We start from the raw sequence: 27,315 nt of genomic DNA on the forward strand, positions 1-27,315 counted from the left end.
CCTGGGCTCATGCGATCCTCCTAAAGTGTTGGGATTATAGGCATAAACCATCGTGCTGGGCCATTTTTCTAATCTTTAACCATATTTATTGATAGTTTTCCTTCCTTTCCACAGCCTAAGATGATTGTTTCCTCCTGGGAACAGCATGGCAGAGCAGAAGGGCAGGCTTGGGAGACTTGGAACCCTGCCTTGACTCTGCCAGACTACCTCACTTAAACAAGCTACTTACTCTTAGGACTCAATTTATCTGTAAAAAAGAGATAATAATCAATTGCTATTTACTTGACGGTAAAAGGCCAGACCTATGAGACCATGATTCCCGAGGTTCTTTTAAGTTGTGAAGTCACAGGTTGGATCAACTTCCAAAGCTGAGAATAATGGGATTTTTTTTCAGGTATCTGTACCCTACACAGTAATATCTAGTCAATTTAAAACTTAACTAGCAGGCAATGTCAAATATCTAAATGTCAGTAAGTCTCCAAGCAGGCAAGAGGATTTCATGAAGTCCACATACAAAAGCTTGTATGGCTAACTTACAGGCTTCCAAGACATACCGATTATACTTACAGTTTTAACAGGGTTGGCCACTAATTTCTAAGCCCAATACAGATTAGACAGGGTAAACAGGGAGAGGAAAAAGAACTGTAATTAGGCATCAACTACATGACCTAACAGAGAGGCAGAAAAAGATATTTAAAATATAATCTGGATGCATTTAGGGCATATTTCAGTGGGCCCTGAAGGCAATAATGTTTTCCAGCAGAGTAAAATAATTTATGATGACAAAGATGATGCTTAGATGCCTAGAGGAGTTAAATTATATAAGATGGCAGGGAAGGCCACTGTATACATATCATATACATTTTAAAGATTTCCATGTAAGTTATATTAAAAACAAAAAAAAATGTGGTACCCAAATTTAAACTATAAAATAGTAGGCTGTAAAACTGTAAAACTCTTCTGCATCTTTGGATGTTTACTGTCTCTAAACCATTTATTGATCACTGCTTCTGTAGTGCCTCATGGTGCTACCTGTTTTTAAGCTGCTGTACTGAGTGCTGTGCATCATTATTCTCATTGAGTGTCTCGCAGCAGTCCTATAGGGTTAAGTACTGTCCTCACTTTACTTGCAGACACAGGACGGTGAAGTAATTTGCCCAGTTACATAACTAGCAAGAGGCAAGCACATTCGAGCTTTGAATCATGGATCTGCCAGATTCCAAAGCACATGCTTTTACAGATTCCACTATTTATTGGTGGTTGAATTATTGATTTATTTGTCTATTTGACCCATCACCATCTCATTATTGTTCTCAGCATTGGAAGTTAGTCCACTCTGTGACTTCACAACTTAAAAGAGCCTTGGGAATCACAGGATCATAGATCAGGCCTTTTGCTCTGAAGTAAATAATTGACTATCTCCATTTTACAGATAGAGAAACTAAGGCTTAAAGAGTAAGTGTCTTGCTCAAGTGAGGTAGTCTGACAGAGTCAAGGCAGGGTTCGAAGATCCCATTAGACCAACTCTTGAGGGTAGGGACTCCATCTCACTTGCTTGTACATACCATAGGAACTGGCACACAGTATGCAGTTAAAAAATGTTCAATGATCCCAGCACTTTGGGAGGCCAAGACGGGTGGATCACGAGGTCAGGAGATTGAGACCATCCTGGCTAACACAGTGAAACCCCATCTCTACTAAAAAAAAAATTCAAAAAACTAGCCGGGAGAGGTGGTGGGTGCCTGTAGTCCCAGCTACTCGGGAGGCTGAGGCAGGAGGATGGCGTAAACCCGGGAGGCGGAGCTTGCAGTGAGTGGAGATTGCGTCATTGCACCCCAGCCTGGGCAACAGAGCGAGACTCCATCTCAAAAAAAAAAAAAAAAAAATGTTCAATGATTTTTATCCCTATGCCTCCCTATACAGATGTGAAACCCTAAAAGCAATGTAGTATATCTCAATGCATCTCAACATATGATCATGAATCACCTGCCCCAAACCCACAGAAGCGAAATCAGAATCCCTGGGGTCAAGAGAGTGAGAATCTACATTTAATTAAATAGATCAGGTGACTCTTAGGATTGTCCTCATGGTTGAAAGCACATTGTTTGAAGTTAGTCAATCCTGGGTTCCTGAGTTCATATCTCAGCTCTACTAGTTACTAGACAAATGACCTGGGGCAAGTGAGTCACTTAAATTTTTTGAGCTTCAATTCCATCATCATTAAAATGGGGATAAGGCTGGGCATGGTGGCTCATGTCTGTAATCTCAGCACTTTGGGAGACCAAGGTGGGCAGATCACCTGAGGTTGGGAGTTTGAGACCAGCCTGACCAACATGGAGAAACCCCCGTCTCTATTAAAAATACAAAACTAGCCAGGTGTGGTGGTGCATGCCTGTACTCCCAGCTACTTGGGAGGCTGAGGCAGGAGAATCGCTTGAACCTGGGAGGTGGAGGCTGTAGTGAGCCGAGGTCGCACCATTACACTCTAGCCTGGGCAACAAGAACGAAACTCCATCTCAAAAAAATAAAATAAATAAAATACAAAATAAGTGGGGGGTGTTACAAGACGGCCGAACAGGAACAACTCTGGTCTGCAGCTCCCAGTGTGATCTACGCAGAAGACGGGTGATTTCTGCATTTCCAACTGAGGTACCTGGTTCATCTCATTGGAACTGGTTGCAAAGTGGGTGCAGCCCACGGAGGGTGAGCTGAAGCAGGATGGGGCATTGCCTCACCTGGGAAGCACAAGGGGTTGGGGGAATTCCCTTTCCTAGCCAAGGGAAGCCAATGACAGACTACCTGGAAAAACGGGACACTCTCCGCCCAAATACAGCACTTTTCCCAAGGTCTTAGCAACCGGCAGACAAGGTGATTCTCTCCTGTGCCAAGCTTGGCGGGTCCCACGCCCACAGAGCCTTGCTCACTGCTAGCGCAGCAGTCTCAGGTGGCAGCCTGCCTGGGGGAGGGGCATCCACCATTGGTGAGGCTTGAGTAGGTAAACAAAGTGGCTGGGAAGCTCAAACTGGATGGAGCCCACTGCAGCTACTAGTAGGTCTAGACCTACTGCCTCTAGACTCCATCTCTGTGGGCAGAGCATAGCTGAACAAAAGGCAGCTTCTGCAGACTTAAATATCCCTGTCTGACAGCTCTGAAGAGAGTAGTGGTTCTCCCAGCATGGCGTTTGAGCTCTGAGAACGGACAGACTCCCTCCTCAAGTGGGTCCCTGATCCCCGTGAAGCCTAACTGGGAAACACCTCCCAGTAGGGGCCAACAGCAACTTCATATAGGTGGCTGTTCTCTGGGACGAAGCTTCCAGAGGAAGGATCAGGCAGTAATATTTGCTGCTCTGCAGCCTCTGCTGGTGATACCCAGGCAAACAGGGTCTAGAGTGAACCTCCAGCAAACTCCAACAGACCTGCAGCTGAGGAACCTGACTGTTAGAGAAGGAAAACTAACAAACAGAAAGGAATAACATCAACATCAACAAAAAGGATATCCACACCAAAACCCCATCTGTAGGTCACCAACATCAAAGACCAAAGGTAGATAAAACCACAAAGATGGGGAGAAACCAGAGCAGAAAAGCTGAAAATTCTAAAAATCAGAGCACCTCTTCTCCTCCAAAGTATTGCAGCTCCTCACCAGCAATGGAACAAAGCTGGATGGAGAATGATGAGTTGACAGAAGTTGGCTTCAGAAGGCTGGTAATAACAAACTTCTCCGAGCTAAAGGAGAATGTTTGAACCCATCGGAAGAAAGCTAAAAACCTTGAAAAAAGATTAGACGAATGGTTACCTGGAATGAACAGTGTAGAGAAGACCTTAAATGACCTGATGGAGCTGAAAACCATGGCACAAGAACTTCGTGACGCATGCACAAGCTTCGATAGCTGATTCAATCAAGTGGAAGAAAGGGTATCGGTGATTGAAGATCAAATTAATGAAATACAGCAAGAAGACAAGGTTAGAGAAAAAAGACTAAAAAGAAACGAACAAAGCCTCCGAGAAATATGGGACTATGTGAAAAGACCAAATCTGCATTTGATTGGTGTACCTGAAAGTGATGGGGAGAATGGAACCAAGTTGGAAAAGCCTCTTCAGGATATTATCCAGGAGAACTTCCCCAACCTAGCAAGGCAGGCCAACATTCAAATTCAGGAAATACAGAGAACACCACAAAGATACTCCTTGGAATAGCAACCCCAAGACACATAATTGTCAGATTCACCAAGGTTGAAATGAAGGAAAAAGTGTTAAGGGCAGCCAGAGAGAAAGGTTGAGTTACCCACAAAGGGAAGCCCATCAAACTAACAGCGGATCTCTCGGCAGAAATCCTACAAGCCAGAAGAGAGTGGGAGCCAATATTCAACATTCTTAAAGAAAAGAATTTTCAACCAGAATTTCATATCCAGCCAAACTTAGCTTCATAAGTGAAGGAGAAATAAAATCCTTTACAGAGAAGCAAATGCTGAGAGATTTTGTCACCACCAGGCCTGCCCTACAAGAGCCCTGAAGGAAGCACTAAACATGGAAAGAAACAACTGGTACCAGCCACTGCAAAAACATGCCAATTGTAAAGACCATTGATGCTATGAAGAAACTACATCAAGTAACGGGCAAAATAACCAGCGAACATCATAACGACAGGATCAAATTCACACATAAAAATATTAACCTTAAATGTTAATGGGCTAAATGCACCAATTAAAAGACACAGACTGGCAAACTGGATAAAAAGTCAAGACCCATCAGTGTACCATATTCAGGAGACCCATCTCACGTGCAGAGATGCACTTAGGCTCAAAATAAAGGGATGGAGAAAGATCTACCACGCAGGCCGGGCGCGGTGGCTCACACCTATAATCCTAGCACTTTGGGAGGCCAAGGTGGGCGGATCACGAGGTCAGGAGATCGACCATCCTGGCTAACCACAGAGATGGTGAAACCCCGTCTCTACTAAAAATACAAAAAAAATTAGCTGGGCGTGGTGGCAGGTGTCTGTAGTCCCAGCTACTCGGGAGGCTGAGGCAGGAGAAAGGCATGAACCCGGGAGGCAGAGCTTGCAGTGAGCCGAGATCACACCACTGCATTCCAGCCTGGGTGACAGAGTGAGACTCTATCTCAAAAAAAAAAAAAAAAAAAAAAAAAAAAAAAAAAAAAAAGCAGGGATTGTAATCCTAGTCTCTGATAAAACAGACTTTAAAGCAACAAAGATCAAAAGAGACAAAGAAGGCCATTACATAATGGTAAAGGGATCAATTCAACAAGAAGAGCTAACTATCCTAAGATAGTTAACTGCACCCAATACAGGAGCACCCAGATTCATAAAGCAAGTCCTTAGAGACCTACAAAGAGACTTAGACTCCCACACAATAATAATGGGAGACTTTTAATAATGGGAGACTCCACTGTCAATATGAGACAGAAGGTTAACAAGGATATCAAGGACCTGAACTCAGATCTGCAACAAGCAGACCTAACAGTCATCTACAGAACTCTCCACCCCAAATCAACAGAATACACATTCTTCTCAGCACCACATCGCACTTATTTTACAATTGACCACATAATTGGAAGTAAAGCACTTCTCAGCAAATGTAAAAGAACAGAAATCACAACAAACTGTCATCACAGTGCAATCAAATTAGAACTCAGGATTAAGAAACTCACTCAAAACTGCACAACTACATGGAAACTAAACAACTTGCTCCTGAATGACTACTGGGTAAATAATGAAATGAAGGCAGAAATAAAGATGTTCTTTAAAATCAATGTGAACCAAGACACAAGGTACCAGAATATCTGGGACACATTTAAAGCAGTGTGTAGAGGGAAATTTATAGCACTAAATGCCCACAAGAGAAAGCAGGAAAGATCTAAAATCGACACCCTAACATCACAATTAAAAGAACTAGAGAAGCAAGAGCAAACACAGTCAACAGCTAGTAGAAGGCAAGAAATAACTAAGATCAGAGCAGAACTGAAAGAGATAGAGACACAAAAAACCCCTCAAAAAATCAATGAATCCAGGAGCTGAGTTTTTGAAAAGATCAACAAAATCGATAGACTGCTAGCAAGATTAACAAAGAAGAAAAGAGAGAAGAATCAAATAGATGCAATAAAAAATGATAAAGGAGATATCACCACCGATCCCACAGAAATACAAACTACCATCAGATAATATTATAAACACCTCTACGCAAATAAACTAGAAAATCTAGAAGAAATGGATAAATTCCTGGACACATACACTCTCCCAAGACTAAGCCAGGAAGAAGCTGAATCCCTGAATAGACCAATAGCAGGCTCTGAAATTGAGGCAATAATTAATAGCCTACCAACCAAAAAAAGTCCATGACCAGATGGATTCACAGACAAATTCTACCAGAGGTACAAAGAGGAGCTGGTACCATTCCTTCTGAAACTATTCCAATCAATAGAAAAAGAGGGAATCCTCCCTAACTCACTTTATGAAGCCAACATCATCCTGATACCAAAGCCTGGCAGAGACACAACAAAAAAAGAGAATTTTAGACCAATATCCCTGATGAACATCGATGCAAAAATCCTCAGTAAAATACTGGCAAACTGAATCCAGCAGCACATTAAAAAGCTTATCTACCACGATCAAATTGGCTTCATCCCTGGGATGCAAGGCTGGTTCAACATATGCAAATCAATAAACGTAATCCAGCATATAAACAGAACCAAAGACAAAAACCACGATTATCTCAATAGATGCAGAAAAGGCCTTCAACAAAACTCAGCAGCCCTTCATGCTAAAAACTCTTAATAAATTCGGTATTGATGAAACATATCTCAAAAATAGTAAGAGCTATTTATGACAAACCCACAGCCAATATCATACTGAATGGGCAAAAGCTGGAAGCATGGCCTTTGAAAACCAGCACAAGACAAGGATGCTCTCTCTCACCACTCCTATTCAACATAGTGTTGGAAGTTCTGGCCGGGGCAATCAGGCAAGTGAAAGAAATAAAGGGTATTCAATTAGGAAATGAGGAAGTCAAATTGTCCCTGTTTGCAGATGACATGATTGTATACTTAGAAAACCCCATCGTCCCCCGGGCACGGTGGCTCAAGCCTGTAATCCCAGCACTTTGGGAGGCCGAGACGGGCAGATCACGAGGTCAGGAGATCGAGACCATCCTGGCTAACACAGTGAAACCCCGTCTCTACTAAAAAAAAAATACAAAAAACTAGCCAGGTGAGGTGGTGGGCGCCTGTAGTTCCAGCTACTCGGGAGGCTGAGGCAGGAGAATGGCGTAAACCCGGGAGGCGGAGCTTGCAGTGAGCTGAGATCCGGCCACTGCACTCCAGCCTGGGCGACAGAGCGAGACTCCATCTCAACAAAAAAAAAAAAAAAGAAAAAAAAAGAAAAGAAAACCCCATCGTCTCAGCCCAAAATCTCCTTAAACTGATCAGCAACTTCAGTGAAGTCTGAGGATACAAAATCAATGTGCAAAAATCACAAGCATTCCTATACACCATTAACAGACAAACAGAGAACCAAATCATGGTTGAACTTCCATTCACAATTGCTACAAAGAGAATAAAATACCTAGGGAATCCAACTTAAAAGGGATGTGAAGGACCTCTTCTTCTTCTTTTTTTTTTTTTTTTTTTTGAGACGGAGTCTCACTCTGTCACCCAGGCTGGAGTGCAGTGGCCGGATCTCAGCTCACTGCAAGCTCTGCCTCCCTCCTGGGTTTACGCCATTCTCCTGCCTCAGCCTCCCGAGTAGCTGGGACTACAGGCGCCTGCCACCTCGCTCGGCTAGATTTTTGTATTTTTAGTAGAGAAGGCGTTTCACCATGTTAGCCAGGATGGTCTTGATCTCCTGACCTCGTGATCCGCCCGTCTCGGCCTCCCAAAGTGCTGGGATTACAGGCTTGAGCCACTGCGCCCGGCCAAATGACCTCTTCAAGGAGAACTATAAACCACTGCTCAACGAAATAAAAGAGGACACAAGCAAATGGAAGAATATTCCATGCTCAGGGATAGAAAATGGCCACACTGCCCAAAGTAATTTATAGATTCAATGCCATCCATATCAAGCTACCAATGACTTTCTTCACAGAACTGGAAAAAAACTACTTTAAAGTTCATATGGAACCAAAAAAGAGCCCGCATTGCCAAGACAATCCTAAGTGAAAAGAACAAAGGTGGAGGCTTCACACTACCTGACTTCAAAGTATACTACAAGGCTACAATAACCAAAACAGCATGGTACTGGTACCAAAACAGATACATAGACCAATGGAACAGAACAGAGGCCTCAGAAATAATGCCACACATCTACAACGATCTGATCTTTACAAACCTGACACAAACAAGAAATGGGAAAAGGATTCTCTATTTAATAAATGGTGCTGGGAAAACTGGCTAGCCATATGTAGAAAGCTGAAACTGGATCCCTTCCTTACACCTTATACAAAAATTAATTCAAGATGGATTAAAGACTTAAATGTTAGACCTAAAACCATAAAAACCCTAGAAGAAAACCTAGGCAATACCATTCAGGACATAGGCATGGGCAAGGACTTCATGACTAAAACACCAAAAGCAATGGCAACAAAAGCCAAAATAGACAAATGGGATCTAATTAAACTAAAGAGCTGCTGCATGGCAAAAGAAACTACCATCAGAGTGAACAGGCAACCTACAGAATGGGAGAAAATTTTTGCAATTTACCCATCTGACAAAGGGCTAACATCCAGATTCTACAAAGAACTCAAATAAATTTACAAGAAAAAACAAAAAACAAACAAAAAACAAAACAAAAAAACCCCATCAAAAAGTGGGCAAAGGATATGAACAGACACTTCTCAAAAGAAGACATCTATGCAGCCAACAGACACATGAAAAAATGCTCATCATCACTGGTCATCAGAGAAATGCAAATCAAAACCACAATGATACTATCTCATGCCAGTTAGAATGGCAATCATTAAACAGTCAGGAAACATGGAGAGGATGTGGAGAAACAGGAATGCTTTTACACTGTTGGTGGGAGTATAAATTGGCTCAACCATTGTGGAAGACAGTGTGGTGATTCCTCAAGGACCCAGAACTAGTATTACAATTTGACCCAGCAATCCAATTACTGGGTATATACCCAAAGGATTATAAATCATTCTACTATAAAGACACATGCACACGTATGTTTATTGTGGCACTATTCACAATAGCAGAGACTTGGAACCAACCCAAATGTCCATCAATGATAGACTGGATTAAGAAAATGTGGCACATACACACCATGGAATACTATGCAGTCATAAAAAAGGATGAGTTCAGGTCCTTTGCAGGGACATGCATAAAGCTGGAAACCATCATTCTCAGAAAACTGTCACAAGGACAGAAAACCAAACACCGCACATTCTCACTCATAGGTGGGAACTGAACAATGAGATCACTTGGACACAGGGTGGGGAACATCACACACCAAGGCCTGTTGGGGGTGGGGGACTGAGGGAGGGATAGCATTAGGAGAAATACCTAATGTAAACGATGAGCTGATGGGTGCAGCAAACCAACATGGCACATGTATACCTATGTATCAACCCTGCACGCTGTGCACGTGTACCCTATTATATTATAGTTTTATTACATTAAAATATAATAAAAACAATAATAAATAAACAAACAAATAAAATGGGGATAACAGAAGAACCTACCTCATGGGTTTTTAAGGGACAAAGTTCATTCACTTAATAGATATTATATAGCATCTATTATATGTCAGATGTTATTTTTTAGGTGCTTAGGATACATTAGAGAACAAATAGACAAGCTCTTTGCCTTCATGGAGCTTATCTTACAGTGGGGAAGACAGATAATGAATGATAAAGAAAATAAACAAATAGGCTGGGCGCAGTGGCTCATGCCTGTAATCCCGGCACTTTGGGAGGCCAAGGCAAGCAGATCACTTGAGGTCAAGAGTTTGAGACCAGCCTGGCCAACATGGTGAAACCCTGTCTCTACTAAAAACACAAAAATTAGCCGGGTGTGGTGGTGCATGCCTGTAATCCCAGCTACTCAGGAGGCTGAGGCAGGAGAATTGCTTGAACCCAGGAGGCAGAGGCTGCAGTGAGTTGAGATCACGCCACTGCACTCCAGCCTGGGCGACAGAGCAAGACTCAGTCTCAATAAACAAACAAACAAACAAATAAGCTATACAGAAAGTTAAGCGAGGCAAATTAAGAGATTCAGTGATAAGTATAATGGAAAAAAAGAGAATATAGCAAGTCAGATAGGGAATATGAGGTGGTACTGGTGGTTCAATTTTATGTAGAGTGGTCTAGGTAGGTTACATGGAGAAGGTAACACCTAAGCAAAGATATGAAGGGGTTAAGGAGTAACTGACACAGACATCTGAGGGAAGAGCATTCCAGGCAGAGGTAATATCCATTACAGTCTTAAGGAGGGAGTGTGCCTATTGGGTAAGAGGAACAGCATGGAAACCAGCGTGGCAGGAGCCAAAAGAATAAGGGGGAAAGGAAGAAGAGATGAGGTTAGAGAAATAACAGGCCAGTTCATGTATATAGCCTTTTAGCTCTACAAGCAAAAATCAAATGAAATATTCACGTTAAGTGCTTAGAACAGTAAAATGGTACATAGAAAACATTTAATAAATGGTATCTACATTTGTATTTACATGAAAATCTTCTGGTCCCTAAGCAGAGCTAGTCTGGAAGAGGTCAGGCTACAGGGACTCTAGCACCATTTATGTACTTTGGTGGGGTTAGAGAGTCCTTCAACATTTTAAAGTACAGAAATCAAACAGATCAAAGGCCTAGGTGATCCGCAGCAGCAAGCAGAGATGGTTAATTCTCTGCAGGTGCTCAGAAAACTGAACTAACCGAGGCATGCAAAGTCAACATAGCTATCAATAAAAGACAGGGAAGGAGTTGGGTGTGGAGTGGGGTGGGCTTGGCTAAGGGCTGAAACCAACAGGAGAGTCATTAGCAACATAAGAGAGAAAGCAATGGAGCATGGAAGCATCCTCTACAGCAGTGGAAACTCATTCTGATTATCAATGCAACCACAAAGTCATGATGAAAACGACTGCAAACCACCGGGGAGTAAGCCAGGGAGCCCAGCAACATGAATGCACTTGTAGGGGGCAAAAACAAATTAAGAGATTCAGGCAAAACCATTCCCTTTCCTGGTGGAGGCTCTTTAATCTTTAATATCTCTCTCTTGACACTAGGCACAGATCTTGCCCCAACAAGACAAAGGATAACTTCTGAGAAGCTAAAAATTCTCGTTTGGGTGAAGGACTCTTGAGGAGAAGAGTGCCATGTGTCTGCCGGACTAAAAGATGTGTTCTCAGGTCGAGGTGGGCGGATCACGAGGTCAGGAGATTGAGACCATCCTGGCTAACATGGTGAAACCCCCGTCTCTACTAAAAAAATACAAAAAAATTAGCCGGGCATGGTGGTGGGTGCCTGTAGTCCCAGCTACTCAGGAGGCTGAGGCAGGAGAATGTCATGAACCTGGGAGGTGGAGTTTGCAGTGAGCTGAGATCGCGTCACTGCACTCCAGCCTGGGTGACAGAAAGAGACTCTGTCTCAAAAAAAAAAAAAAAAAGATGTGTTCTCTTGGTCATACTGTCTCACGCTGGGCAGATCAGGGCTAACCCACCTCCATGGCCTTTATGACTGAAGGGGCTGCAGGGCCCTGGAGCTGCAGACAGGAATGCAGTCTTTTTGGGAACTGAAGGCAGGCAAGAATATAATAAAGGCTAGATGAAGATACCCAGGCTGGGCTTTAAACTGCTTTAAATTGTGCCAGTTTCTTCTGGCATCTGCCCTAAGGAAAGCAAAGCCAGGCACCGTCCAATGGAAATCTGGAAGTGGGCATCCTTTGTGGCATCAATTATGCCAGTTTGGCCAGGAAGTTTGTAGTGCTTGGTCTCTATGACCCTGACCTAACCTACTCAATAAGGGGCAGTTTAGTCTGAGTCAGAAGAAATGAAGAGCGACTCAATATTGTGATCTTTGACTTAACATATTCAATTTGTAATTAAGACCATTATTAAAATTAGTATGAGAAATCATGTCTTCTCATTCCATTCCTCAAACTCTCTGTCTGCCTTTACTATTTCCTGATAGTAACCATGGATATTTGCTTTAGAAGTTCTTAATTGCTGGCCGGGCGCCGTGGCTCAAGCTTGTAATCCCAGCACTTTGGTAGGCCGAGACGGGCGGATCACGAGGTCAGGAGATCGAGACCATCCTGGCTAACACGATGAAACCCCGTCTCTACTAAAAAATACAAAAAACTAGCCGGGCGAGGTGGCAGGTGCCTATAGTCCCAGCTACTCGGGAGGCTGAGGCAGGAGAATGGTGTAAACCCGGGAGGTGGAGCTTGCAGTGAGCTGAGATCCGGCCACTGCACTCCAGCCTGGGCAACAGAGTGAGACTCCGTCTCAAAAAAAAAAAAAAAAAAAAAAAAAAGAAGTTCTTAATTGCTACATTCTTAGCTACTTATTTAGTCAATATACTAAGTGTCAAAGATATGCCAGGGACAGTGCTAGATTCTGGGGAAACAGCAAGGGATAAGACAGATAAAAATTCCTATTTTCATGGTACTTACATTCTAGTGTGTATGTGTGGCAGTGGTGGTTGGAGAGACAGGCAATAAAAAGTAACAAAGAAAGAAATACTTTTAGGAAGTGAGCAGAGCAATGACAGAAATCAGGCAGGGTGGTGTGATACACAGTGACAGAGGGTGGGACCACATGAGACGGCTGTGCCAGGCTCATCTTTGAGAAGGTACCATTTGAACTGAGAACGCACCAGATGAGAAGGAGGCAGCCATGCAATCTAGGGAAAGAAGGAAGGGCAAAGACAGGGAGATGGGAACCAGCAACAAGAGTGTTTTGCTTCCTGCTTCTCCATTCTGCACACAAATGCTATTTCTCTGTCTCTGGCATGTTGCACTCTGTTAAAGAAATTGCTCTATGATGCCTGGGAAGGGAATAATATTGAATGAAACAGAATTCCAAGGGAGCTACATACTGCCATGGGGGAGGGTGGGGACACTGAGGAAAGATAAGGCAAGGGCTGTGGAAGCTGCCCCAGGCTGCCCCATTTCACTACTGTGGTTAACTGGCAAAGGAGTCCGTGCAAATGAGTGCAGGATGTCCAAATCACAGCACTGTTTCACACATCATCATTTCAAGTCACCGACTGACAGGATTTAGCACTCTGTGTCTGGCAGCAACCAGCAGTGAAGCAGAGAGAATTCCACTGGATTATCCAAAGCATCTGACCCGCAAATGAGGAGTGAGCAGAACATTTTTAAAAAACAACTCTTGAGTGGTTCAGTGAGCCAATTCCACATTGAAGAGAGACACACAAACATCCAGCCGCCTCTGAGGCAAAAGGTCAGTTTCTTCTGCTTGTCCTTGGTCTTCAGAATCCAAGTTATTGATGTGAGCTGTGTCCCTCATTTTCCTAGCCAAAGGGGTAGACGTGAAGTAGAAATAGGCCAGATACGGTGTTCTGGGACAACACACCATTGTCTGAATCCAGAGAGCATCATGGCTGCAGTGGATGAGAGCAGGCTCAGTGGGAGAGGCTCAGAGAACATCAGAAGTGCAGGGCCTGTCCTTTGAAGATAAAGTCTGGCTAGATCAGCTTTTCAGCGAAAGAAGCTAACATCTGCAGACAGATCTTTATCTTTGGTGAGCCCATCACAGATCCCAGGTTTAGGATGGGGGCTAGAATGAAGGGAAAAAGCCAATTATCACCCTATAAGAAGTAGATAGGCTGGGGGCGGTGGCTGACGCCTGTAATCCCAGCATTTTGGGAGGCCGAGGTGGATGAATCACTTGAGGTCAGGAGTTCAAGACCAGCCTGGCAACATGGTGAAACCCTGTCTCTACTAAATATACAAAAATTAGTCAGGCATGGTGGCCAGCGCCTGTAATCCCAGTTACTCAGGAGGCTGAGGCAGGAGAATCGCTTGAAGCCAAGAGGCCGAGGTTGTAGTAATCCGAGATTATGCCACTGTACTCCAGCCTAGGTGACACAACGAGACTCCATCTCAAAAAAAAAAGAGTCTGGTGGCAGGGTCTGGGGAAGGGGCGGCAGGCGCCATGTCTAGCCGTGAAGATGGCAAGAAGAAGTCACTGAAACAGCCTAAGAAGCAGGCCAAGGAGATGGACGAGGAAGATAAGGCTTTCAAGCAGAAACAAAAAGAGGAGCAGAAGAAACTCGAGGAGCTAAAAGCGAAGGCTGCGGGGAAGGGGCCCTTGGCCACAGGTGGAATTAAGAAATCTGGCAAAAAGTAAGCTGTTCCTCGTGCCTGAGGAGACGGTGACCCTTTATTTCATCCTTATTTAAACATCTATATTCCCTGCCGTAACATCTTTTGCCATCTAAAGCTGGAATTAAGTGTTGTCTTGGAGCTGTTGTACATTTAAGAATAAACTTTTGTTAAAAAAAAAAAAAAAAGAAAAAGAAAAAGAAAAAAAAAAAGTAGATAGTACTGAACTGTCCCACCCTTGTGGGTTTCTGATTCTCCAATCAAGTCCTGAGACCCTCCTGCTCCCCATCCTTTTCTCCTCCAAGTCCTTCTCACACAGCTGTGAGGTAAGATTTACTAGATGGAATGTGTTTGCAAAATCTGTTTTGTTCACTGTAACATGTTTATCAAAAAAGAAAGAAAAAAAACCCCGTCCCTTCTCACTATTTAGTTTTTGGTGACTGCCTTTTGGGATCTGGAACTGGATAAACAGATGGACTTCACAGAAGAAATCAGGCGAAGCGCCAGGGTGTGTATATATATCTTAGTCTCACTGTAAATACGGCAGATAGCCCTCATCCAAACAGCTGTGCTGGTTTTGGAGGAAAGTGAGGGGACAGTGTCTTCTGGATGACAGTGCTCCCATTGCTCCAAGGTGTACCTCCCTGGTGGTGCTTTGGGCTATAGGATGCCAGAAAGATTCAGATATATGACCCTGATTTCATTTTCTGGCCTCTGGCTGTGGTAATTAAGTGTTGTGCCAGATCCCAAACTATTGCTTATTATTCGTACTGGGTTTGTTTGATATAAATGAGTGCCTACAAATGTGCTGAGTGTTTGCATTGTGTATAATGATGAGTACCTTTGCAATATACTGGATGCCTCTGTATTAAGGGGATGCCTAGTAGGGGTATAGTTTTGTGCGTGTGTGTGTGCACGCGCACGCACATGCAGAAGTTGTGGAAGGCCTGGACTACAGTATTTGCCTGGCCACAGAGCAGTATCACTGCTGGGGGAACAAGGTACAGTGATCCCTCATGTGCAGCACACTGCTGCCCCAAGGGAACTGGGGGGAATTGTACCGAGCAGTTTCTCTCCTAACTTTTTTTGCCACCTTCTCCAGTATAAATCTCTACTGCAGGTGGTAGGGGTGGAGGAAGTAACTCTTTCGTAATTCAATATGCTTCAATTCCCAGGTATGAACAAACTTCCGAACATTTTAGGAGAATCTTCTTTTTTTTTTTTTTTTTTGAGACGGAGTCTCACTCTGTCACCCAGGCTGGAGTACAGTGGCACAATTTTCGGCTCACTGCAACCTCCGCCTCCCTGGGTTCAGCGATTCTCATTTTAGGAGAATCTTCTAATAAAAAAAAATATTCATTTGCTTCACAGAGTAGGGTTCAGGTGGATGTCTCCTTCCCTCCTGGACAAACTCCTTGGGAAAAAAAAAAAAAAAAGACAATACTGTCCAAACAGGAAACTGGTGCCAAATAGAGGCAAAAAACCAAAACAAAACAACTCCCTGAGATAGAGTGGACTGCATTCATTAGGTTCAGGTAGCGCAAAAGACAGGAACATTAAATAATTACACTCCAACAGATCAAGGTGCAGTATAGGTAATGGGACCTCATAAGGACAGAACAAAAGATCTTGTTTCTAACAAAGGTTCTGCAGACCTTTATACTACAGTGAGCAATGAGTGAGAGGGATGCTGCCCAGGAAATGAAAGGACTCAATCGTTTCTCTTCAGTGAGCGAAGCCCAGGAGGAGTGTTCCAGGGCGCTCTCACAAACACTCTTGAATAACACCATCCAGAGCCTTTGATTCAAGGAACATGCTGAAGAATAAACAGCCTATTAATCTGAGTTTTCTGGTGTGCCTGAGTATACAAAGCAGCAATGAACTAACCCCTTGGCTCTTGCAAACATCCCGACTGCACACCATCCGCTGCTCCACTACACAGCTCAGCCCCTCCTTCCCATCCCTGCATGCAATTTCCCCTGCAAAAGCTTCAAGGTTTGGGGGTCCTGATGGTTTCATCTAATGATGCTCAGGCCAAACCCAGGGTGCAAAGAACCCTTGTTTGGCCATAAGAAGGCACAGCCATGTGACCAGGCTCAAATGAGAACTGTGTGGTAGTGTGACTGGGTAAGGAGACAAAGTCATCAGTCTGCCCCTTTCTGAGCCAAGTTGACAGCCACAGGCCTGGGAAAGGAAGGCCCAGTTTCAATTGCTTCCTAGTCTTGGTTACCTTGGTGGCAGGAAGAGCTCCTGCATGGGTGGGCTTTGGGTGCCATTCTGTGGAAACATTCCTGGGCATTTTGCCTAGGTAAAAATTACCAAGTAAGGTCCTTGAGTTTTCTTTCTTTCTTTCTTTTTCTTTTCTCTTCTTTTCTTTCTTTTTTTTTTTTTTTTGAGATAGGATCTTGCTCTATCACCCAGGCTGGAGTGCAGTGGTGTGATCTTGGCTCACTGCAACCTCTCCCTCCTGGGTTCAAGCAATTTTCGTGTCTCAGCTTCCCGTGTACCTGGGACTACAGGCGCGTGTCACCATGCCTGGCTAATTTTTGTATTTTTAGTAGAGATGGGGTTTTGCCATGTTGGCCAGGCAGGTCTTGAACTCCTGGCCTCAAGTGATCTGCCTGCCTTGGCCTAGGTCCCTGAATTTTCAAGGAGAAAAATGGAAGAAAGAGAAGTAGCTGTTTCACTTTCATCCTTTCACTAGAAGTCCTTCTTTACAAACAATCAGGTGTAGCTTTTGTGATAACAACAAATTTGATCGGTTCTCCTTCCCACCCCCAAGACAAAGTACAATGATAGTATTTTAAGTAATAAACCAGGCGTTGTTGTTGAAACAAGGTAATTGAGGCTAGGATCATAGGCTCAAATCAGCCACGGAGCGGTTTCTCTGTGTTCTATGGTCACTGACCTCATGCAAGGTGTGTGCTTAATCATAAAAGGAACTAGTGTGACAAGGTGGATAAATCAGTGTCACGGCTATCAATACATACTGGGCTGTGCATACACACACATATTCTCAAAGCCTAATCCCTCTGACCCCAAATTTATATATCAAGGAAAACATGTTTAATGAAAGTTTCCTTTCTAAAAATAATTTCAAAGAGGCGCTTGGACTTAAAAAAATTAATTCTAAAGTCTTCTGATTCTACTTCCAGGGAACTACTTTGTGTTTAGTCCCTTGAAACTGGAGAAGGACACACATCTTTGACGAGAAGGAGCAGCACAAAAGCTTGCATTTTATGTGATTGGCTCTGAGATGATACCACAGAGGGTAGGAAGTAAGAGCATGGGCTCTGCAGTCAGACAGATCGAAATCTGAGCTCCTCTTCTGCCACTTGCTGATGTGTGATCTTAGACCCATGACATCAAATCAGTGAGTTTCAACTTTCTCATCTGTAAAATGGAAATAGCTTCATGGGATTATTGTGAGGATTATATAACAAAAATGTTTAGTACCATGCCTAGGACACAGTAAGAGTTCAATAAATGATAGCTGTTCTTACTGTTTCTTTTAATTAAAAAAAAAATTTTTTTTTCAGAGACAGAGTCTCACTCTGTTGCCCATGCTGGAGTACAGAGGTATGATCATGGCTCACCACAGCCTCAAACTCCTAGGCTCAAGTGATCCTCGCACCTCAGCCTCCTGAGTAGCTGGGAATACAGGCACATGACAGCACGCCCAACTACTTTTAAAATTTTTATCTATTTATTGTTTTTGAGAGAGGTCTCCCTATGTTGCTCAGGCTGGTCTGGAACTCCTCACCGTAAGTGATCCCCTCACCTCTGCTTCCCAAAGTGTAGCGATTACAGGCATGAGCCACCATGCCTGGCCCTTGTTACTATTTGAATCCTCTAAATAATAGGCACAGGGACTTAAATGGTGGCTGGCGGGCACATGAGCTACATGAAATGGGAGTTTCTTCATTCCTTACCAAGCTGGGCTTAGAAGATCCTCAGACCGTCGTCCTTCACTACACTGGCAACAAGTGTTTGGGTTATCTGGGGTAACTGATGGAAGGACAATGAGAAATCAAACCCTGGTACTCTGGAACTTCATTTTGATTTGGGAACTGCAGATTGACCTGGGGTATTCCCACCCCAGATTCTGGCTTAGCAGATACAGCCTTTTCCTAGGCTTCCACCTGTTGAGACAAACAGATGTAATCTGAACACAAGAGGGGCTTGCAAGCACAGATCTGGTATCAGACCGCCTTACCCTGCAGCATTCCTGGGGTCATAAAATGACAAACATTTCAACAGGCTGGATATCTAACCCTTCCTGCCCTGTAACTGGGGCCTTATGAAACTGCTTCTTGTGATTAGAGCCATTGGTACCTCATACCAAGGCTGTGAGGTGGACTTCATTAATATTGATGAGCTGCAGCTCGTTAACCTCATTTGATGTTTATTTACAACCATTCTTCTCATATGCTAATGAATGACACTGGGCTCTTCAGATAGAAAGGAGAGAACTGGACCCTCTCTGCCAGCATCTCCTTGGCAAACTCCTGTGCCTTGAAACAGAAGTTTGCACAGAGGGAATGAAGCCAAATGGAGGGAATGCAGCAGAGAGGACAAAATGATGTGAAAAGAATGTCTGCAATGTAATGGGGGAGAGAGAAGCCCAGCTGCTGGGGCCACAGTGTGACTGAGTTTTGGTTACACCCACCCAGTGGCTAACAAAGAAGCTGAAGGGCGGGGAACTGAGGAACTAAGAAAAGGACAATGTATTAGATTTTGGAATTTTTGGAATTGGAGTAGGGGGGTGGAGATGAGTGGGCCCCATGGGTGTCAGGGAGCTTGAAGGCCTCTCTAGGATTCATTCCACTTTCTTCTGTGATCTTAAGAAATCAATAGGCAGGGAATTGGGGTGGATTTCTTTAAGGCAGTAAAATGCCCATATCAACGAATGCTTATCAAATGCTTGGCTTGGAGAAAGAGTGCTCATTGTCGCACCGTGAAATGGGTAAGTAGGGAGAAATAATCTCTGATTCTCTTTCCTCAAAGTTATAGGTTTGTGTATTAAAGAATAGGATGATTAAGCAAGGAAGAGTCAGAGACTGAGGAAAAAATAAACTTTCAAATATGGCCATTAGCGGCACAGTCGCTCATGTCTGTAATCCCAGCATTTTGGGAGGCCGAGGAAGGAGGATCACTTGAGCTCAGTCATTCGAGATCCTGGGCAACATAGTGAGACCCCATTAATTAAAAAAAAAATTAGCAGGGCGTGGTGACATATACCTGTGGTGCCAGCTACTTGGAGGCTGAAGCACAAGAATTGCTTGAACTCACGAGGCGGAGGTTATAGTGAGCTGAGACAGCACCACTTCACTCCAGCCTGGGCAAGAGTGAGACCCTGTCTCAAAAAAAAAAAAAAAAAAAAAAAAAAAAGGCCATTCTATTGTTTCAGGGCTGCTAAGCGAAACACATGTCTCTTTCAAATTCCCCAGTATATAGCAAGTCAATTTTGGGTCATCCCATCCATTCTGAGTGTTGGAAAGAACTAATAAGATGTATGAGAAAGGTAGAAGGAAAAATATGTTGGATATATGAAAGTTTATTAATACTAGCAGCAATAGCAAACTTAAAATTTCTTAAGTACTTCAGTGTCAATTCTCATCAATTTTCTTGACTTTGATGCTGTACTTTTTTTTTTTTTTTTTTTTTCTGAGACAGGGTCTTGCTTTGTTGCCCAGGCCAGAGTGCAGTGGCGTGATCTCAGCTCACTGCATCCCCCACCTCCCAGGCTCAAGCAATCCTCCCACTTCAGCCTCCTGAGTAGCTGGAACTACAGGTGTGTGCCACCACACCAGGATAATTTTTGTGTATTTTTTGTAGAGACGGGGTCTCCCTATGTTGCCCAGGCTGGTCTGGAACTCCAGGGCTCAAGTGATCCTCCCACCTTGGCCTCCCAAAGTGCTGGGACTACAGGCATGAGCCACTATGCCCTGCAGATGCTGTATACTTTACTATTTAGTCAATTATTCCCTTCCTGCCTTTGGGGCCACACCCTCTTTTTTCTCCCAATCTGGCTTTTTTTTTTTTTTTTTTTTCTGTGAGGCACTTTGAAGATCATTCCTACCCTTGATATGACTTTCTGTAAGGCTAAAGAGGCAAGAGAAAAAAGAAACCTCTTACCTTAAAGGCTTAACCACATTCTAAAGTGCAAAGTATTGGTTCTAACAAGTAGATGTTTGTTACGTTTGTCTGGCTGAAATCATTACCCCTTAGGGTACAAATTTCATTTTTTTCAAGTTTTCTATGAACTCAGTTCCTCTCAGACTGAAGGAATAATCAATAGCAAGCTGTTTTGACCTGACAGTGTGCAGCTTGCCCATGCTTAGGGACAAACATGACTGAAAGAGTAACTGACAGTTATATGCACATTCTAGACTTGAGAAACGTTTCTCAGTTTTTTCTCATCACCCCCTAGCTTTTTAGACCTTTTTTTCTGTTTGTCCACTCCCCATGAAATTTTGATATCATGAACATATTACCTATCTATATATTTTTTTGAGGGCCACAAACCATTATAATATCTAAATTTTTTTTTTTGCCTCCCAAAGAACCAATTTTTGCTCCCTTGGAGGCAATATTGCCTCAATTGAGAAGGCATATTCTAGAGGCTTTTTAAAAGAAGTATATCATCTTATTTACTGTGTTCCAGGATTGAACCTAACATTCTCCCAGGGTGAACCATCAAACACAATTACATTTCTGTTCTGATTTTCTTTTTTTTTTAGGAAAGAAAGAAGGAAAAAAAGACATCTTTGTGCCTATCTAGTTAGTAATAGTTATTCCAAAAAAGAGATCAAAATCATTTTTTTCACACTGGACCTGAGCTATCCACAGAATAAATGGCTTACTTTTTGGCAGTAGATTAGCTTTTTACAATAATCCTATTTGAGTGCCAGAGAGGTAATAGATTGTCAAGCCCCTTAGGGACCCCCAAATCATTCTCCTAAAAGTCAACAATATATTCCCTTGTAAGAGGAGCATGAAGTTCAAATTCCAGAGGACGGTAGTGAGTGGTGTTATTATCTCCCTTTTACAAGCAGAGAAATGATGATATTGAGAGGTTAGGTAGCTTAATTTAGGTCACTAGCACTGATGTTTCTTCATCTAAATATCTTCTCTGTCAAACAAGGTCACTCTGAGGATTTCTAGACCTGATGTCTTCTGATTCCTACTTTAATCTAGAATCACGGACCTCTGAGAAAAATTTATAAAGGCTGTTTTGCTTCTGCCAACCCCTTCTCTCCATCTGACAGGACAAAAGCAAAGGAAGGTGCTAACAGAATCTCTAAGAATTGACTGATAGGAAGATAACTCAGGCTATTGTTCTAAACATTACTATTTCATGAGCAAATGGCTTTAGGTGGCAGCAAAGAATGCTGTATAAGGAGGTATGCAAGTTTTTTTTGTTTGTTTTATTTTTTTCTAAGATGAATATCACTATCTTTGCAGGGTTCAGATGAGAGGCTATTAAACTATGATATGCTCCTCAGAAGATGCAAAGACCTAAATCAAGACCTCCCACAAACAGTCTTCAAGTAACATGGGAAATTCATATTTTATTTTGTAGTCATGGGAACTGACCACATCTTAAAACTATCCATACTTGAAACTCACCATAAGTGAGTGAGAATTAGAGGTTGGCAAGTCAAACAAACAAAAAAAACTACCTAAAAGGGCTCTTCTCTGTAAACTAGTCTCAGGCTCTTTTAACTCTCTCAATTAAATCAATGTTAAAATTCCCTTGGAATAGAGGCTGAGGTAGGCGGATCACCTGAGTTCAGGAGTTCAAGACCAGCCTGACCAACATGGTGAAACCCCATCTCTACTAAAAATACAAAAAAAAAAAAAAAATTAGCCAGTGTGGTGGCAGGCACCTGTAATCCCAGCTACTCAGAAGGCTGAGGCAGGAGAATTGCTTGAACCCAGAAGGTGGAGGCTGCATTGAACCAAGATTACACCACTGCACTCCAATCTGGGTGACAGAGCGAGACTCTGTCTCAAAAAAAAAAAAAAAAAAGAAAAGAAAAAAAGAAAAAATTCCCTCAGAATAAAATACAACTTATTTATTCTAAAGAGATAACTTGTTATCTCATGCTGTCAAGAAGGTCTGCACCTAATCCATAATCTATTCTATTAAAAACAAAAGCAAAGAATTTCAGAGAAGGTTATTCTGCAATACTGCTTAGGAACCCAGTACTGAATAATATTATCTCATTTGTTTGTTTTTTGAGACAGGGTCTCCCTCTGTCGCCCGTGCTGGAGTACAGTGGCACAATCTCTGCTTACTGCAACATCCGCCTCTGGGTTTAAGCGATTCTTGTGCCTCAGCCTCCTGAGGAGCTGGGACTACAGGCATATGCCACCATGCCAGGCTAATTTTTGTATTTTTAGTAGAAATAGGGTTTTGCCATGTTGGCCAGGCTGGTCTCGAACTCCTGGTCTCAAGCAATCCACTGCCTCGGCCTCCCAAAGTGCTGGGATTACAGGCATGTGCCACCACAGCCGGCCTGAATAACATCGCTAACAAATTTGCCCTTATGTGTGACATAAAATCTTCCTACAGCAGTGGAAGTTCATTTCCTTTTTGTTTGAAGAGATGGATATAGGCTGATGATGAGTTAAAGGGCTTAACTTTGTTTCACAATGTCTAGAGCCAAAAGATATACCCCAGATCTATCTAAACATATTAAGGGGAATATAAAAGTATGTATATTTAGCTCAACTAGCTTCTGATACAGAAATGTTAGAAAAGTAGCCAGTGGCTTCCTTTGCTGTAAACAAGGAATAAATTTGAGAGAGGGCAAAAAAAATCTTCATATCTTGCCTCAAAGAAGATGAAACTATAATTTTTCTGGATTAAAATAGAAACTAGAAGATACAAGGTATAGAAATCTAAAAGGTGACTCATGTTACAGAAGAGGCATTTAAATGAAAAAATGTTTCTTATTGGATGCTATAAAATAGGAAAGCATGGCGTGGGGGGCAGTGGCAAATCCTTTAAAGTCTTGAACATCAGAGCAAGGGAACTAAAGTGAAAATACAAATTGGAATAGGTAAGGAGAGAAAGAGAGTCCCATCAAAAACCCATTGAAACTGCTTGTGGCAACTGTCAATGAATTGGAAAGGGCACCGAGGAGAAATGAGTATCACTGTGTTCCAATACTGATTTGCTAAGTTCAGCAGCATTTGTCTATCTTGTTCTACCAACATAACTAGTCAAAGAAACAATCCTAAATGCAGGAAAAGGCTAATCTTTTTCATTGGCAGGTGACCAAAGAAAACACCTCCAATGAGCAGTATGATGAGGCGATACAAACAAGACTGCACTTACCAAACATTTTTATCTGAAGTGCTCAAAACATTTGCCAATATTATACCTAGTTCAACTTCCCCTTCACCAGCTTCCTCACAGCTTTGAAAGGAAAAGCTAGCTTTTTCTAAGAAAGATGTCTCCTCTACATATTGGCATAAATCTGAATACATCTTTAGGAAAAGAATTTCCCAAAGAGGGTGTGGACTCCTCTAGGAGTCTCCAGGGTGCCAGATCCTCCAAGCACTCTGGTAAAGGCTTTGTTTCACCACATCAAAGGCAGTGGGGCAAAGTTCCTCTTAGCAGCCATGGATGCTGCCAAGAAGAGCGAGTCTTCATTTGTGCCAGGGACTAAACGGGAAAATTCAGAAGGAAGAGTAAGAAGGCATTTTACCTTCCAGATTTAAGTAGGGAAACAGACCCACTGAGTCACGAATCCTTTTTTCCAGAAGTGGTATCATTATCAGGTTTTATGCTCAATGAATAGTTGTATGGTAAGTTATGTGTTTAAGATAAATAATTCTCTCAAAGTTACAAAGCAGATTTGTGACAGAGAGGGTTATAGAATCCAGGGGTCAACTTTAAACAGTTAGATCTAAGTTTTCATAAGAGCTTTTAGAGGTTTGAGAGTTAGAAGTCTGATTACTTTTTTTTTTTAAATGGAGAACAGGAATGGGTGGCAAGACCCATCAGTCCCATGGTTTATCACAATACTGTGGTCCAACCTCAGGGCACAGAAATAAAACACAATTTTACAATTAGAGAGCTAAGTAACACGTGGTACTTTTTGTTCCATAGCTTTTCACAAAACACATAATTAAGTGCTATCATACTATATTACTGATGGATCAGATTTACACAGACCGTGAAGGTGGCAAGCACGTCATGGAGAATGGCTTTATAAATTTATGGAAAATGGTTTAAAATAAACAAAACAAGCCGAGGCAGGCAGATCACCTGAGGTCAGGAGTTCAAGACCAGCCTGGCCAATATGGCGAAACCTCATCTCTACTAAAAATACAAAAACTAGCTGTGGTAGCAGGCACCTGTAATCCCAGTTACTCGGGAGGCTGAGGCAGGAGAATCGCTTGAACCCAAGAGGCGCGGGCTGCAGTGTGCCAAGATCCCGCCACTGCACTCCACCCTGAGCAACAGAGCAAAACTCCATCTCCAGAAATAAAAAAAGAAAAAAGAAAACAATCATTTCTTTTGTTCTACATTCCAAGTGGTAGGTGCTTTCCTGAGCCTCTGTCACAGATATCTGAAGCCCTGCTCTAGACAAGATCAAGAGGCCTTCTCCCCAGAGTAGTACGCTGGACACTGAAGGAGCTCCCTGCTTTATTAGGAGATCTGGAAGGAGCCAAAAGGGCTATCGTCAAGTACTCAATCTTGTAGCCAGAGGATCTGAAACTTCAAATTTGCTATGGCTTGAAGTAGATACATTTTATAAAAAGAAACTAAAAAGTGCTAATTCTTCTGCTTTTGAATGTTGAAAACATTTTGATAGTAACTTTTTTTTTTTTTCTGCTGGGCCTTGATATTGCAGAAATTGTTTAGAATGACATAATTGAGAGGAGATTTTCAGAAGCATACTTACTACTTTTTATGAGAAAATCAGATTGAATATCACCAACTAGTCAGTAACAATTTCAAATGAATGAATTTCATAGGTGAATACATAGGTCATGATAAAAACAATTAGAATAAAAGGAGTCTGTATGATTTCATGGGACCAAAGTTTAAAAACACAGTTTTCTATTGCTTGAGATAAATCCAGTAAATCCGAATGTGACCTTGACTTGTCATATCAAGACACCAATTAATGTTTGCTCCCCTTCACTCAGACCCATGCCTCCAGGCAAGAAAGCAATTCAACTTTTGCTAAAAATCAATTATCTCTTCACTTATATGAGGGACCTAGAACAGGCAAATTCAGAGGGACAGAAAGTGTTATAGAGGTTACCAGGGCCTGGGAGGGAAAGGAGGAGGGAACGAGGAGTTATTGTTTAATGGGTACAGTTTCAGTTTAGGATGATGAAAAAGTTCTAGAAATGCATGGTGATGGTTGTACTTAATACCATTGAATTGTATATTTAAAAATGGTGAAAATGATAAGTTTTATGTTACATACATTTTACTACAATAAAAAATTGATGTCTTATTTTTAAAAATTCAGAAAACGGTTCTTCAATCATGCCTTTACAAAATAACGTGGACCTAGGCAGTTCCCCAAATTAGTCTGTTCACCAGAATCCCTTGGTGTGCTTATTAGAGTTACAGATTCTCTGGTCATACTCCAGACTGGCTATTTGCTTTCTTGTTAATCTGGCCCTTTTATGTATCTTTCCCTGTAACAGGAAATAGGGTACCCTTAGTTGTTGTGTAGTTTTTAGCTTAATCAAGGGTCAAATTGAAAACAGCTTGGCCTCTGCCAGTCTACAATTACTTGAAACTGAAGCCACGAAGATGCAAAAAAATCAGGTTTTGCAATGGTACTCTCAATGTCCATAAAACTACTGCTCTTCTACAGTGTTATTTCTGTTTCTCCAAGACATTACTCCTTGGGAACTGCTCTGCAATAAATAAAATAGGCAAATAATAACATAGTTGAAAAGGGCTAGACATTTGTAATTGTTAGAGGTGATACCAGGATTCATTTTTGGCTCAAATAAGATATGGGAATTTTGTATATGGCAGGTGATGAAAAAGTGGCGGAACACCCAAGACATCAAAAATAGAAAATAAAAAATTCTGTATGACTCAAAGGTTAGTTTGGTAGAGATTTTCTTTCAGTTGGAAGCTAAAACATATATTACAACACCCTGGCAGGACTGCTTTTAACGATCTGTAAGCTTCAGTGAGGCAAGTATCATTTAAGGCTTTGAAGGGAAAGAAAAAAAGGGTGTTTCAAGTCCCTCAAACAATTTATTGCTCCAGTATTTCTAATAATCATATGAGTATTTTTCCTTTTGACTAGAGAGCAAAGGAAAAAGGAAACCTGTAGGAACTGGAGTTGGACAAGAGAACAAAGTTCATAAATGAAATCCTGTCTAATACTAGCAACTGAAACAAGACTCACCCCTCATGTCCTTTGAAAACCGGCCCAGCTCAGTCCCGTTTTTCCCCCCCATTGATTTTCAAGCGTCACAAATGGCTCTTCAGGCTGAACTAAACAATCATGGGAAGTTCTTTCAGGAAAAAGATGCAACGATTACTGTACTTCTCCTGGGCCATGCCATTGCTAGGCCATTTCCCCTCAGAAATTTATTTCTCTAACTAGAGTGATGAGCTGACAAGAAGCAATTTTTAAGTCAAATCAGTAAAATAAAAATATCTCCAAATAACACAACAGTTTTATTTCTGTGAGAATAACTCTTCCTTTATTCCAAAATGAAACGACTATCTGTCTACTATTATTACATAGTTAAAAAGATGACCTTTAATGATCTACAAAACTGAGGCTTAGAATGGATTTTACAAGTTACCTAATTAATTCAGCTCTTCTTTCTCATCTTGTGCCTCTTTCTTCTTTAACATCTTTGTTCAGTCATTGTCCAGAACAGTACTATACAACAGAACTTTCTGTGATGATGGCAATGTTTGTTATTCTACACTAATATGGCAGTAACCACTAGCCATATGTGGCTTGTGAGCACTTTGAAATGTGACTAATGTGACTAAATAACTGAA

General features: G+C 42.1%; 2 protein-coding genes across 30 annotated transcripts in view; one reads left to right on the forward strand and one right to left on the reverse strand.

Annotated features, from left to right (window-relative positions):
* CSTPP1 (centriolar satellite-associated tubulin polyglutamylase complex regulator 1) overlaps positions 1–27,315 on the reverse strand; it is a 227,660-nt gene that overhangs the window by 46,524 nt on the left and 153,821 nt on the right. The window lies entirely within an intron of this gene.
* Positions 14,073–14,339, forward strand: LOC123568786 (translation machinery-associated protein 7-like). Its single transcript, XM_045371772.3, has one exon. It carries the CDS (start codon positions 14,128–14,130, stop codon positions 14,320–14,322), a length of 195 nt encoding a protein of 64 aa, XP_045227707.1. The 5' UTR covers positions 14,073–14,127; the 3' UTR covers positions 14,323–14,339.

Source organism: Macaca fascicularis, chromosome 14 (genome assembly GCF_037993035.2).
Source record: "Macaca fascicularis isolate 582-1 chromosome 14, T2T-MFA8v1.1".
NCBI classification, from domain to species: Eukaryota; Metazoa; Chordata; class Mammalia; order Primates; family Cercopithecidae; genus Macaca; species Macaca fascicularis.